General features: G+C 46.0%; 1 protein-coding gene across 2 annotated transcripts in view; it reads right to left on the bottom strand.

Annotated features, from left to right (window-relative positions):
- Positions 1-15,828, bottom strand: part of Cfap57 (cilia and flagella associated protein 57) — a 67,653-nt gene that overhangs the window by 31,647 nt on the left and 20,178 nt on the right. For both annotated transcript variants that reach the window (XM_057785495.1, XM_057785496.1), the window contains exons 10-12: positions 12,343-12,555; positions 10,216-10,389; positions 3,935-4,096 (exon numbers count right to left, since the gene is read on the bottom strand). In XM_057785495.1, coding sequence (XP_057641478.1) covers positions 3,935-4,096; positions 10,216-10,389; positions 12,343-12,555 — 549 coding nt within the window. The remainder of the gene's footprint in view (positions 1-3,934; positions 4,097-10,215; positions 10,390-12,342; positions 12,556-15,828) is intronic.

Below are 15,828 nucleotides of genomic sequence, written 5' to 3'. Positions count from 1 at the left end.
TATAATACATGCTCAGTGGTCCCACTGTGTGTGCCAAGAGCACTCGCGTATCTTTCAAAGTGGCACAAATGTTACCTATTTGCTGAGACCTACCTGGACCCTCTATTTAATCTTGCTACCCCGCCCCTGTTCTCAGCACAGGCTCCCCTTCTTAGCGCCATCTTATGCTTTATTTGTTCTTCAGACTTTGGCACCTGGTGATTATTGAATGCTTCACTTATTATTTTCTTTATTCCGCTGTCTTTTTCTTCCATTAGCATTTGAGCTCCCCGCAGGCTGATGTCTTTGTTGGTTTTGTTCTCTGATGTAGCCCAAGCACACAGCTAACAACAGAGTAGGTATTCAAGATACTCTCTTTCTCTGTGTGTGCTAACCAAACCCAGGGCCTCACGTCAAGAGTTCTACATCGGGCTACACCCCAAACCCCAGAGATACTTGTTGAATGTCCTCATGAAACTCATGGCCTTTTGAGGCAGCCAGCTAAACCCACAATTATAAGTTGTGATTCAGTGCCCAACGACGCGGTCACTGTCCCCTACTCACGTCTGCCATGCCTGTGCTGGCGTCATCACCGTTACTTTAACGTAGGTCTCAGTTCTACTTGGCTCCAAAGTCTAGTCACTAGTATTTGTTTTCTCCCTTATATACGAAGTTTCCTGAAAGTCCTGTAATATTTCCTGAAGAGCCATTGCTGAAGAGTGGGGGAGGGCACAGATAATGTCTTTGTGCTTACTCCCTCCCCCACATCTGTCTTCGTTGGTCTGCTTCCCTTATTTTCATGACGAGAAGAAACGTGCTATGTTTGCGCTGTACCTTCTAACTGGCACCTGGTATGGGCTTAGCATGGGGGTTACCGAGAGGACTTAGCATGGGGGGTACTGAGAGGAGGGCTGCCCACTCAGGGTCCTCATGTAATTTGGTGCCAATGGGAGGTAGAGCAAGAGGAGTCTGAGCTTGGAGACCCCTGGAGTGTCGTGTAGGTATGGGAGGTGGCACTGGAGGCCCTCCAAGAGCCTCAGCTAGCCTCCTTGAGCTGGCTTTGGTGCTTTGAGGGCTTTCTAATGATGGTGCAGAATACATTCTTGTGAGGTGACTAGCTGGGATGTGACTGCAGAACTCAGGTAAGAGGTGTTAGGGCCTTGAGCTGAGGTGGGGGAGGGAAATGGGGAGGAATGGAAAGACTGAGGGAAGAGATACAGAAACTGTGGTGCCTGGCTGGCTCTGTAATGACGAGAGAGAGCGGTGCTGGAAGACTCCCCAGGTGACTGGCTGTACCGAAGCACTGGGTTTGGCCTGTCTGGCTTCCAGAGCCTTGAACAGGTGCACCAGCACTGCCAATGCTGGTGAATGCCTGGCAGGTAGGTCAGAGACCCAAGGCCTATGCTGAACTAGTGAGATATTGTTACAAATGGTCCAATTTTTGATGTGGGATGTTCAAGGTGCTTGCTCGCTGGCCTTCCATAGCCGTCTCTACAATGCAGCAGAGTATCTTTCCAGGGTAGGAATCTTGTCATTATACCTCCTGATGTAAGGTCTGCCTGTGGTCCTTCCCAGCAGTTTCCAGTCTAAGATGTGCGAAAGGCCTCTGTGGTCTCCCCAATTCTCTCCAGCTTCCTTCTCAGCAACAGTCTGCTCACAGCTGCTAGGCACATCTTCCCAGAGGCTCCCTCTTTACCCTTCCTCACACACGGCCTGCTCCATCCAGAAGGCCTTTCCTTCTGGAAAAAGACACTGGACAGGGCTTGCTTCCTCTGCTACCATCTGGCCTGGGGTGGGGTCCTTCCCTTGCCTTCCTGTGGCAGGGTTCTTTCATAATATTGCGGCAGCTTGCATCCCTGTTTTGTTTTTCCTGGCTTTCCTCTCAGGCCACAGGCTGAGGGACCCCTCTGTGTTTTTTATCTCTGCACTTTCAGCGACGGAGACCTGTCAGGTACACAGCAGTTGCTTTTGTTGACAGCACATGGAGATCCCTGTACATTCAAATGACTGAGTGAGGGAGCACATCCCTGGTTGAGGGACAGTTACTTGGAATGTCACAGAATAGAAAGACTGGGAGTTGGCACTGGGGAGAATGTGGACATAGAGAGAGGAGGTGGGGGGAGCCAGGAGGAGGTTTGCAGAGATTCATCCTGATGGATGTGAGAGAGGAGAGAGGCTAAGGAAATGGGCCACACACACACTAGATGGTTCCACTGTGGTGGCAGCAGTGCTGTCAGGCTTGGCTGGGGCCAGGGGTCAGGGGTCAGGGGTCAGGGTCGGAGTCAGCCCAGACACTGTCAGGCCTTGAGCTTGTCCCTGCATCTCCTGTTTGGCTTCTCTGCTCTCTGGGAAGAATGAGAAGAAAACAGCAGAGAGCAGATGTGTTTGTCTGCCACAGGGAGGCTGGGCTCGCCCTCCCTCCTTTCCCCTCCTTTGCCTTTCATAGAGAATGTTCCAGGGCGCTCTGGAAGGGCTGTCCAAGAAACACCAGGGCCCTCTGTCATGCTGCGCCTTTGCTGTCTCTCTCCTCCCCTGACTGGGAGCCCCTGATCACAGGGCCCCTGTCTGGCTTTCCCAAACACTCATGCTGGGCTGGAGAGATGGCTCAGCCATGAAAGGCTAGGCTCACAAGCAAACACTCCTGCCCAGAACCTAGCCAACCACAGGGAGCACACAGTGACTCAGACATTTTCCTGAGTGGCAATGACAGTGTAGCTCTGTGATTCTGAGTGCCAGACATTCAGCTTCAGTCATGAGCTGTGCCCAGGGCTGTGCACTCAGATTTCAGCAAAACATTTACTGTGTTGAACTTCCTGTACTAGCAGAAGGGAGGGTCCCTTGGTCTAGGGACTGAGAGCCATCTCCAGATTCAATCTGGAAGCAAATTCTGGTCCTACTATTTACCAGTACAGTAAGTTTGGATCCAGCACTGAACCTCTTTGAATGCGATTGACCCAAAACCGATGAGCCATGGGGGGAGAACGACAGTGTCTTGTTCACAGAGGTATTCCGAGGGTTTCTAGGAGAGCTACGTCACCAGCACGGTGCATGTTTCATGGCAAATGCTCTTTCCTTCCTCTCTCCCTCCCTCCCTACCTCCCTCTTATCCTTCCTCCCTCCCTCCTTCCTTCCCTTCCCCTCACTCCTTCCCTCTTTCTTTGTTTTCTTTCTTTCTTTCTCTGTCTATCTATGTAGCCCAGGCTGCTGTCCTCAAACTCATGGTCTTCCTGTCTTAGCCACCTGTGTAATGGGATTGCAGATGCCATTTGTGTACATGCACTTATGCATGTGGGTGTACATGTATGTTCACGGTGTGTGTGTGTGTGTGTGTGTGTGTGTGTTGTGGAGTCCAGATGTTGATATTGGGTGTCTTCATTGGTTATTCTTGAGTTTGTGTTCTGAGACAAGGTCTCTTCTCTTGTTGGACCCAAGGCTCATGGGTTCAGTCAGGTGGTCTTGCCAATGAACTCCAGGTCCTCTGGTGTCTCCCACCCCTAGCTTTGGGGTTATATACACAGGCCTTTGTGCCCAGCTAGGTGCTAGGGATCCAACCTCAGGACTTTACATCTCTTCCTAGGGCACACATTTTAAAATGAAATCATTACACATCACAGATACAATCTGGCATGTGGTAGTTTGATCTTATGAATGTGTACTGGTTATCTTTAAAGTCCCTTGCCACGGTCACCACTCTTGCATTGCAGCCAGAAGAAAGCATGGGACTCGAACACAGTATCAGTCAGGGTGATCATGGCGCCAAAAGACAGGCTGTGCGAGGATGGAAGCAGTAGAGTGGTTGCAGGCAGGCTGGCTTGCTGGCATGGAGCTGACTGTCTGCAGCAGCCAGGGGGTACAGCCAGGCAGGCCTTCAGAGGACCCAAGATGCTGGCCTGAGTCCCCTGAGTATAGTCTGCTAAGGGATTCTGTGTGTCTCCCCCTTTGGGCTGGGTCTTACCTTCTCTTCCATGTCTGTTTTAGTCACCAGCACCTCTTCAGCAAAGCCCACCTCCCTCTCTCGTTTGATTCCCCGGCCATCCTTATCGAAGACCCTCCAGGTGAACAGGCAACCATCCTCAGCCACGGTCAGTAGGAACTGGTCGTCAAAGGTGAGCATAATCTGCGGAGGAAAAGAGCACGGAGAAGTTTTCTGGGGCCACGGATGCTCAGGACGGAGCTAGCTATGCACGGGCTTTGGTCCATGCAGCCTTGCACACTTCCCTGGGCTTGCGTGCTCCTTACCAGGAGAATCAGACAGAAGCACCTTGGTGCATCAACAAATTTCTTCATTGATGAGGGAGTATGAGGGAGTCTGTGTTTGGGGAGAGAAAATCCCCAGCTCACTCAAAAGCAAAGAATCAAAATGTGAAGCTCTCACAGCATCTACCATGCAGTCAGGGATGAGGTCTTGGTGCCACCACGGTAGAGCAGGAACATTAGTTAAGCCTGTGCTCTTCTTCGTGGTGCCTCTGAACGTCACACATGCCTCATTATCATTTCCAGTCTCACTATGTTAATGGAGTAGAGGTACCCATGGGTAACCATGGGTAACCACAGATCTATCGTTATGACTATAGGATGCTTTTGTCTCGTCCAACCTGAAATTTGTCTCTTATCATCTGAGATAGTCCCTAATTGAGTTTGGGAACACAGTGATTGTTTTCCTGCCTCAGTGAACTTGATTTTAATAATCTTATTTTCCTTGGCTTTGGGTTCCTGGCATTGTTGCTGCCCACAAGAGTCTCTGAAAGCTGAACTGGCTTCTTGACTCCTCTGGAGACTAACTTTTTTAATCTTCCAATTTTCTGCTGTGCTTGTTAACCCCTGGAAGACTGTGGGCTAGCCTGTCTCAGGCACAGCCATACAGTTCAGCAAGGAAGGTCAACAAGAGGGGAGTCGTGTCAATCAACGCTCATCAGGACTCCACGAGAGCAACACACACTCTCCAGCGCTGAGCCGTTTCTCCAGCGCTGAGCCGTTTCTCCAGCCTCTACAGCGCACTGCATCTGAGGAACACTCAACCATGTAGAAAAATTCTTGTAGTAATGCTAAAGTTTTAAGAAGCAGGCTGTGAAAGAGTGACCATAAAGTATAATCTTCATTCCAGACACATGTATAATACCTATGAGTCAGAATATGAATGATGATACTACTATAAAGGCCTGACAGAAACATACATAAACATACGTTGCTTTTATAATAAAAATGGCCTTACAACAAAATTTAGCAGATCTGAAGGGAAGAGGGGACTAAATCATAGCATTTTACTTTGGTTCCAATGCCCAGGCTCAGGACAGAAATGTGTCATTTTATAATGAAAAATCCTTCCCTACAGGTAAGTGTGGTGGATTGAAGGAGAATGGTGCCCCATAGGCTCATACATTAGAATACTCTGTCCCAACAGGTGGACCTATTTGGGGAGGATTAGGAGGCATGGTTTTATGGTTACTGGAAGCAGGTTTTTCCCACCACTGCTCTCTGCCTTGTGGTTGTGGATCGAGACACGAACCTCAATTGTTCACTTCACTCTGCCATCATGGACTCCAACCCTTTAAAACCACAAGCCAAATTAAACACTTTTGTTTCTAAGTTGCCTTGGTCAAGGGATTTTATCACAGCCATAGAAAAGTAACTAAGACACTAGGTCAGTATTGAACTCAGGACATAAATAAAAATCTTGCATGTCTTTTTTGGTTGAGTCTTTGTGCAGTTTTGGTATCAGGGTAACTATAGCCTCATAAAAAGAGTTTGACAATGACCCTTCTGTTTCTATTATGAGGAACACATTGAGGAGTATAGGTATTAGCTCTTCTTAGAAGATCTGGTTGAATTCTGCACTAAAACCATCTGGCTATGGGCTTTTTTTTGGTTGGGTGGTTTTTGACGACAGTTTCTATTTTCTAGTGACTTATAGGTCTATTTAGATTGCTTACCTGGTGATGATTCAATTTTGGTATATGGTATCTATCTAAAAAAAAGTCCATTTCTTTTACATTTTCCAATTTTGTGGAGTACAGGCTTTTGTAGTAAGACCTAATGATTCTCTGAATTTTCTCAGTATCTGTTGTTATGTCCCCCTTTTCATTTCTGATTTTGTTAATTTGGATGTTCTCTCTCTGCCTTTTGATTAGTTTGGATAAGGGTTTGTAAATCTTGTTGATTTTCTCAAAGAAAAAGCTCTTTGTTTCATTGATTCTTTGTATTGTTTTCTGTGTTTCTATTTTATTGATTTCAGCTCTCAGTTTGATTATTTCCAGTCTTCTACTTCTCCTGCGTAAATTTGCTTCTTTTTTTTCCTAGAGCTTCCAGGTGTGCTGTTTTTTTTTTAAGGACATTTATTATTTTTTATTTATTTATTTATTATGTATACAATATTCTGTCTGTGTGTATGCCTGAAGGCCAGAAGAGGGCACCACACCTCATTGCAGATGGCTGTGAGTCACCATGTGATTGCTGGGAATTGAACTCAGGACCTTTGGCAGAGCAGGCAATGCTCTTAACCGCTGAGCCATCTCTCCAGCCCCCTCCAGGTATGCTGTTAAGTTGCTAACGTGAGCTTTCTCTGTTTTCTTTTCTTTCTTTCTTTCTTTTTTTTTTTTGTTTTGTTTTTGTTTTTGGTTTTTCGAGACAGGGTTTCTCTGTGGCTTTGGAGCCTGTCCTGGAACTAGCTCTGTAGACCAGGCTGGTCTCGAACTCACAGAGATCCACCTGCCTCTGCCTCCCGAGTGCTGGGATTAAAGGCGTGCGCCACCATCACCCAGCCTTTCTCTGTTTTCTTTATGTGGGCACTTAGTGCTATGAACTTTCCTCTTAGCATTGTTTTCATAGTGTCTCATAGGTTTGGATATGTTGCACCTTCATTTTCATTGAATTCAAGGAAGACTTTGATTTCTTGGATAGGAAGGATCAACGTAGTAAAAATGGCAATACTACCAAAAACAATCTATATATTCAATGCAATCCCCATCAAAATCCCAACAAAATTCTTCACAGACCTCGATGGAATAATAATCAACTTCATATGGAAAAACAAAAAACCCAGGATAGCCAAAACAATCCTATACAATAAAGGAACTTCCGGAGGTATTACCATCCCTGACATAAAACTCTAGTACAGAGCCACAGTAATAAAAACAGCTTGGTATCGGCATAAAAACAGAGATGTTGACCAATGGAATCAAACTGAAGACCCGGATATTAATCCACACACCTATGAACGCCTGATTTTTGACAAAGAAGCTAAAATTATACAATGGAAAAAAGAAAGCATCTTCAACAAATGGTGCTCGAATAACTGGATGCCAACCTGTAGAAGAATGAAAATAGATCCATATCTATCACCATGCACAAAACTCAAGCTCAAATAGATTAAAGACCTCAATATAAACCCGACCACACCGAACCAGATAGAGGAGAAAGTGGGAAGTAGCCTTCAATGCACGGGCACAGGAGACCACTTCCTAAGCATAACCCCAGTAGCACAGACAATGAGAACAACAATGAATAAATGGGACCTCCTGAAACTGAGAAGCTTCTGTAAAGCAAAGGACACAGTCATTAAGACAAAAAGGCAACGTACTGAATGGGAGAAGATCTTCACCAACCCTACATCAGACACAGGTCTGATCTCCAAAATATATAAAGAACTCAAGAAACTGGGCATGAAAATTCTAATTTACCCAATTAAAAAATGGGGTACTGAACTAAACAGAGACTTCTCAAGAGAAGAATTTCAAATGGTCAAAAAATACTTAAGAACATGTTCAACGTCCTTAGCTATCAGGGAAATGCAAATCAAAACAACTTTGAGGTACCATCTTACACCTGTCAGAATGGCTAAAATCAAAAACACCAATGATAGCTTATGCTGGAGAGGATGTGGAGTAAGGCAAACACTCATCCATTGCTGGTGGGAATGCAAACTTGTGCGACCACTTTGGAAATCAGTGTGGCAGTTTCTCAGAAAATTGGGATTCAACCTACCTCAGGATCCAGCAATACTACTCTTGGGCATATACCCAAAAGATGCTCAATCATACTACAGAAGCATTTGTTTAACTATGTTCTTAACAGCACTATTTGTAATGGCCAGAACCTGGAAACAACCTAGATGCCCCTCAATGGAAGAATGGATAAAGAAATTGTGGCACATCTACACATTAGAGTACTATTCAGTGGTAAAAAAAAAAAAACAAAAACAAAAACAAACAACGGCATCTTGAATTTTGCATGCAAATGGAAGGAAGTAGAAAACACTATCCTTAGTGAGATAGCCCAGACCCAAAAAAATGAATATGGTATGTACTCACTCATGAGTGGATTCTATCCATAAACAAAGGACATTGAGCCTATAGTTCATGATTCTGGAGAAGCTAACTAATAAGGTGAACCCAAAGAAAAACATATATAGATCCACCTGGAAATTGTAAGCAGACAAGATTGCCTGACAAAATTTGGGAGCATGGGGGCAGGGGACAGAAAAAAAGGGGGAGAAGTGGAAGAAGGGGGGAGAAGGGGAGGAGTGGAGAGAGCTTGAGGGAATGGGATAGTTGAGATGGGAGTGGGAGGGGAGGGGGAAGAGGGGAGAAAGTGGGAATTTGGATTGGTATTTTTTTAAAGTAATAAAAAAAGTCTTGCATGTCATCCAATTTCAAATAAAGGAGGCAAACATTTTCTCAGGGGCTGGTTCCAGGGGTTTGTGTAATCACAGATACTCCCCATGAGTAACTTCTACTTTTCTATTGACTGTGTTTTATTGGTATCCATTTTTCAGGCCAGGGAACTTTTTCATTCACTTTTTGTTATGGCAAAATATATACACTGTAAAATTTACCACCCATAACCATTTTTTTGGGTGTACTGATTATGACTGACACATTTGTGACATTATCACCACCATCTACTCATAATTTGTTTTTCCTTTAAAACAAAAGCTGCGGTCTACGGCTGGGTGGTGGTGGCGCACGCCTTTAATCCTAGCACTTGGGAGGCAGAGGCAGGTGGATCTCTGTGAGTTTGAGGTCAGCCTGGGCTACAGAGGGATTTCCAGGACAGCCAGGGCTACACAGAGAAACTCTGTCTTGAAAACAAAACAAAGCAAAACAACCCAAGACTGCACAAATAAAACAATAATTTCCCCTTTGCCCCCAGCCCAGAGGGGTGTAGAATAATAACCACCATTCTACTTTCTATCACTTTTGATGTCTTCTTTTTAAAAGTATGAATCAAGGTTTTAAGGTCAGTCTGGGTAAGTCACGGATGGACATAACCCCAGGTCACCATTCCGCACCCGCAAACCCCTTGACAGTGGGCAACGGTGTGCTGCGGAAAGAGCCCAAAGGCCTTGAAATCAACAAATGGGGAGCAGAACCAATGCCCTAAGAATAAACCCAGCATGTAAAGTCTTTACCCAGCAGTGGCGATCCTGCAGATTCCAGATCACTGTCTTCTCTAGCTCCAGGTTGGGGAACTAACAACCACATGTCTTAAACGCCATGGTACAGAAAAACTGAAAAAGGCGTGGAGGGGCCAAAGAGTCCGGTTTCCACAGTGGGTGGATGACGCTGTATTTGCCTATTTGGGATGAGCATGTTTTATGTGGTACAGTTTTCTTAAAACTCATCCATGCTGTAGCATAGTGCAGCCCTCCCTTCCCTCTCAAGGCTCGTACTCCATTGTATGTGTGAAGCACATGTGCTTATCCACTCATCGGACACTGGACGCAGGCAACTTTCTTGTGTTAGCGACTTTCTCCTTTCATCCATTATGGTTTAACATTTAACTATCAAACATAGCTATTACTGTGCAAGAAAAGAGAACAGGACTATTCACAAAAGCATGCCTCCGTTACTGTTCCCGGGGTAGGCTCCATGTCCGTATTCTCAGGGTTAGGTCTAATGGCTTGGTGTATGACTTCCTTTTGTCTGCAGCAGTGGATGTCTGCGCGTCATTAGTAGGTAAAACTCACCGCAGCTGGGAAATAAGATAGCAACCCAGCTGGGGCACCTACAACAGCCATCCGAGGGTCTATTACTGGGTGTAATTTTGTGTCAAATAATCTTTGGGTGTGACATGGGTATGAATATCCAGCCCAGAGGTGCCCAGTGAATGGGTGACAGATGAAGAGATAAGCAGAGCCAGGAGGAGTGAGAAGAAACAGGCAACACTGAGGGGTTGCCAGGGTAGGAAAGTCTGCGAGGCAGAGCCCGGGCTGGGATTTGGTGGGGAGCCACCTCTCACCTTGGTGATGGGACTAGCATGAGCCTGGTACTCATTGAATTCTTTCTGCAAAGGCAGGGGGTATTTCATGGCACGGATAGTTCCCACGGAAGTGCCCACAAACATCATGCGCCCGGAGTGCGAGATGGTGATGGCCGTATAGACGACGTCAAAAGCCGATATCTCGCGGAGGATCTGGAACACAGGCGGATCTGTTCAGTGGGAGGAGCTGAGCTTTTGTCTCCAGTGGCCCAGTGTCATCTTTTGGAGTGGGAATGAAGCTCAGGCCTCACACATGCCGGCCAGTCTCTCCACCACTGAGCTACCTCCCCAGTTCAGAGTTCCTAATTTTATCATTATTTTATTTTATTGAGATATAATCTCACTGTGTAGGCTTAGATAGCCTGGAACTTCTTAGGTAGACCAGGCTGATCTCACAGAGACCCATCTGCCTCTGCCTCCCAAGAGCTGGAATTAAAGGTGTGTGCAACCATGTCCATTTGGAGTTCCCAAGTCTTACGCGGTATGTGTGTGTGTGTATTCACACCAGTATGAGTACGTGGAGGGCAGCGTGACATCAGGCATCCTATCCTATCACTCTCTGTCGTATTCCTTCGAGACAGGGTCTCTTCACTGACCCTGGAGCTGGACAGATGGCCAGAAAACCCTGATGATCCTTTTCTTTCTGTCTTGCCCCCATCTGCCCAGCACTGGGGGTACAGGCACACATGGCCACACCAGGGTGCCGGGACCTCAACTCAAGTCTTCGCGCTTGCACAAAAACGGCTCTTACCCACTGAGTTGTCTCTTTAGGTCTGTTTTTTTTTCCTGACTTATAACCAGTTGTGGGTGTTAGAAACAATACAAGTGAAAGGGCCAGAACTCTCCTACAACACCATGGCATTATATCCATCCTTATCTGTTATAACTCATCTGGTCTTCGCAGAAGCCCGAAGGAAGTGACAGTCACATTCACGACAAGCGAAGATGAGTCACTGAGGCTGGAAGTAACTTGCCTCAGCTCATAGGTGTGGTCAGGGACAGCCTGACTTTCAGCTCTTGACTGCAATGCTGTCAACACACCTCAGGGTGCGAACAGGATGACAATCATAAATTTATCCAGGAAGCATTTATTACTGTCCAAACTATGCTCTCAGGGAACTCGCTCATTCCTTCACCCACGACTACGTATTCAGCCACCCACTCACCGATCCACACATTTTTATGATTTTGTGTGTGTGTGTGTGTGTGTGTGTGTGTTGGGGGGGGGCTCAGGCAGTGCACCAGCTACTAGGAATGTCAAGGGGAGGGGACACAGACCTGCTCTGGGAAAACATTGTTCTGGTCTAGCTTTGTACAAGCTGCTTAAGAACCAGGATCAGGTCCCTGGGAGTACAAAGGAGAGTCACCCTGTGTGCGTTAAGCGGTTTCAGGTTTGTTTGCTGCTGTGGAAGCCATGAGCCTCCTCCCACACCCAAGGTGTCAGCCCATGACAGAAGCTATGGGAAACCCAAGAAGCCTGAGATCAGCTGCCGCTGGGTCAGAGAAGGGCATGAGCCATGTCTGTGTGAGTTCTCTCTGTCCATATGCCCAGGAGCCAAATGTGGTAATATAAAAATCTAGAGGTTGGAGGTTTTGAAAGAACACAGTGACAAGCCTGGGTGATGGCAGCTAACCATAGCAGCGGCTCATCTCAGCTAAGGGCAGAACAAGGGCGAGAGTTCAGTGTAATTGAAAGTTACATTTTAATTAAATTTGTGTATATGCATGTTTACAATAGTGTGTGTGTGGTGGTGGCGGCGTGTGTGGTGGTAGTGGTGGCGTGTGTAAATCAGAGGACAACCTGTGGGAACTGGCTCTCCCCTTCCACCATGTGGATCCCTGGGGTCCACCTCAAGTTGTCAGGCTTGGCAGCCATCTTGGTGGCTTGCCTAAGAGTGTTTTAGAGAAGTTGTTGATTTCCATGTGTGTGGGTAAATGGGAAGTTACAGACAGGAAGCGGAAAGGGCAAGGGGACCCAGAGCTTGATCATGAGGATCAAAGAGCATGGCAGGCACTGACCCGTGAAGCAGAGCTCTCTCTCACGGGGTCTAGCGGAAGTCCTGGAGTCTGACTTCTGGTAGCACAGAGACGAGAGGGCGGACTCACCAAAGAATCTGCAATCTCCTTGAGAGTCTGGTCCGATCCCACAGCGAAGATAACTTTGGCATCAGGGGAGACAGTAACAGAGTTGTAGCTACAGGACTTGAGCACACATTCTGTCTCTCTCTTCCCCGTGGACAGGCTCCATTCATACACAGCGCCATCCGTGCCAGCAGAAATCAGCTTGCTGTCATCTAAGTTCCACACAAGTGAACGAATCTGCAAGGAATGCAGACACACCTGGGTGAGAAGAGCACACACACACACACACACACACACACACACACACACACACACGGAGGGGATTAACCTGGGGGTTCCACTACACTAAGGCAGAATGTGCTTGGGAGAGGGCTGTCTGTAAGCACAAACGTGGCTTCTTGACCACGTTAACACTCTGTTTTCTAAGACGTAAATGTTGTAAGATGATGAAAACAATATACTCCTATTCCCTTTTGACTCTAAGAATGCATATGGACTTGTACTAGCTTTCGGATGTCATTTTATCTTATGTGAATGCATGGTTTGGCTGTGGTTACAGGCATCTGCAGAGGCCAGAAGAGGACGTCAGATCCCCTGGAACTAGTTGGGGTTATGGATGGTTGAGAGCCACCATGTGGGTGCTAGGAAGTGAACTTGGGTCTTCTGCAAGAGCAACAAGTGCTCTCAACTGCTAAGTCATCTCTCCAGCCCCCTTTGAGAGCCCTTTTAGTTTTGAAATATTCACAGGAAACTGCAAACAATAGCTCCGAGCGAGAATGGACTTCTAGAATGGCAGACTGAGGGTATCAGCTAGTTTCCCCAGTGACCGAAGTTAACTGGTAAAAATAATCAGAACTTAGGGCTGGAGGTTCCCCATTATAAGGGCCAGGGGAAGATCAGGGGTTCTTGCCACCCTACCCCTGTCCTGGAGGTTCCACTCAAAGTAGGGGTGCCACTGCTGGGAAAGCAGGTTCAGGGCACCGTGGGATATGGGCTTTGTGTCAGGGAAAGACAGCCACTAAGACAGAGCACTCGGTGGCAACCGGGGACTGACTTTATTTGCAACAGAATCTGGAGACCTCTGTGCTTATGGGCACATCTGAAACAATGGAGACCTCGGTGAGAGAACAAAGAGGAAGCTGGTAACAATTACACATACACACACACACACACAAAAAAAAAAAAAAACAAAAAAACAAAAAAAAGAACCAGCAGAGAGGCAGGCTTTCAATAGAGAGATCGTGGGAAAGAGGTGGTCAAAATTTGCTGGGGGCTACGAGGCTGTGTGCCCGTGGCGGTGTGCATCCATTGGGCAGCAATGGGAGCAGGATGTGAGAAACACTAAAGCATTTTCCAAGCTACTGGAGGACCCACTGAGTCAGGGGATGTCTCTGTGGTACAGGAGGCTTCCACACAAAATCTCACCACACACTGCACAGTGAGCTCCTTTGACTCAAGGGCGCGGGCGCCTTCCGAGAATCCAGGCTTAACATGTAAAGTCACGCTCATTCTTGGCAGCATGAAAGACTATGTTCCTGACTAAGGCTGTGCCTTCTCAGGCAGAGCCAGAGAGGGTGCATCCAAACTGCCCATCTCTGCAGACCGTGAAGCAAAAAAACTGATAGTCTAAAGCAGCTTCCAAGCCCCACACAAACCTAGTAGTTTAAGGTTAAAAATTTAAGCAGCTAAGTGGGCTTATGGGAAATTTATGATTAATAAGTACCTTAGGCCATCCATAGGCAAACTGAAGGCTAAAATCCAAAAAGAAAAAGAATATATCTATATCTATATCTATCTATCTATCTATCTATCTATATATATATATATATATATATATCGTGAAGAAGGAAATCTCAGCAGGGACGTTAAAGACTGCACACTGCGTAGGAAAAAGGCTTTATGGAATTAGTTCCTCCATTAAGCAAATAAGCTGTCAGTCATCCTACCAACTAACCCGCCCACCACCATATTCTCTGGAATATGTATCTAGAATTGCTGCAGTATAGTGCCTAAAATAGCAGCCAATAAAAAAGTTAGGAAACACACAAGAAACAAAACAACAAATCCCTCAAAAATACTGTGCCCCAAAAGAAGATGACAGAAGCGAGAAAGGAGGAAAAGAAAGTGTCCTGAAAGGTGCTCAGAGGGATCGAGCAAAGACTCGGAAGCAGCTGATGTAAACACGTCCAAGGGAGTACAGGAGCCAAGCTTGAGGAGTTAAAAGAAGCCATGGCGCGTCTCATCAAGTTGGCAATACAAAAGGGGGAGAGCGTTTTTAGAAACTCTAATGGATACCCTGGGGTTGAAAAGCGTAACTGCCAATGTGAAAATGCCACTGGCGGGGCTCAGCGGTAGATCTGAGCAGGGGACCGTGAAGACAGATCAAAGAGCAGGGGGCCGTGAAGACAGATCAAAACATGCAATCTGAAAAGCAGAGATGTTTAAGAAAGGCTGACAGAGTCCAAGAGAGCCATGGATGACCATCAATTTACACCAGCAAATATGGGTCGGCAGTAACAGGAGCAGAGAGAAAAGCATCAGGGAAAATTATATATAAATATGTAACGCTGAAAGCAGTCAAAACTTGTTGAAAAACATGAATACATGCATCTAAGGGCTAAAATACATTTCAAGTAGGAGCACCACAAAGAGATTGACATCCAGATACACCATAGTCAAAACATTGCAAGCCAACAACATGAAAACCTAAGAGAAAGCCAACTGGTCCACACTAGTAACAGTCCAAGATTACCATTTGGCTTCTATCAGAAAATCAGGAAGAAGACACAGAGGCAGTGGGAGGCTGTTTAAAGCACGGAGAATAACAAGACATGCTGTCTTTATATTCAGCAAAACTAAATTTCTATTTAAATATGAAGAATAATACATTAATTAATCCCAAGATAAACACAAACTGGAGAACTGACTGCCTGAAGACCTGCCTCTCAAGGACTGCCAAAGGAAGTTCTTTAGACCAAAGGCAGTTGATCTCTGATGACAAGATGATGTCACAACCAGAGAAAACACAATTGGTAAGTTCACAAGCCACTGAGAGACACTGTGATTGCGTGTTACATTTTCTGTACTCTCTAATATATGGAAAGTTCATATTAAAATTTTTTGCAGTTATACTCATCTGTTTTTCTTTCAGCTTCTTTAAAATACACAATAAAGTTAGATAAAGTAGTAATCAAAACAGGGTATTATAAGCCAGGTGTGGTAGCACTTTTGATCCCAGCACTCCAGAGACAAAGGGAGGTAGAGCTCTGTGAGTTTGGGGCCAGCCTCGTCTACACAGAAAGTTCCAGGCTAGCCAGGGCTACATAGTGAGGCCTTGAATCAAAACCAACCAACCAGCCAACCACCTCAACGTACTATAGGATGTGTAATGAAATAAGATACAGGACTGGCAAGATCGACTTTTTAAAATAAAATATACAGGGCCAGTAGTTGTCTTAGGGGGTAAATGGGCTTGCTATCAACTCTGATCATCTGAATATGATTCCAGGG

This window comes from Chionomys nivalis, chromosome 11, assembly GCF_950005125.1.
Source record: "Chionomys nivalis chromosome 11, mChiNiv1.1, whole genome shotgun sequence".
Classification (NCBI taxonomy): domain Eukaryota; kingdom Metazoa; phylum Chordata; class Mammalia; order Rodentia; family Cricetidae; genus Chionomys; species Chionomys nivalis.
Note: the sequence above shows the minus strand (reverse complement) of the source record. Positions and strands in the feature narration are given on the sequence as shown.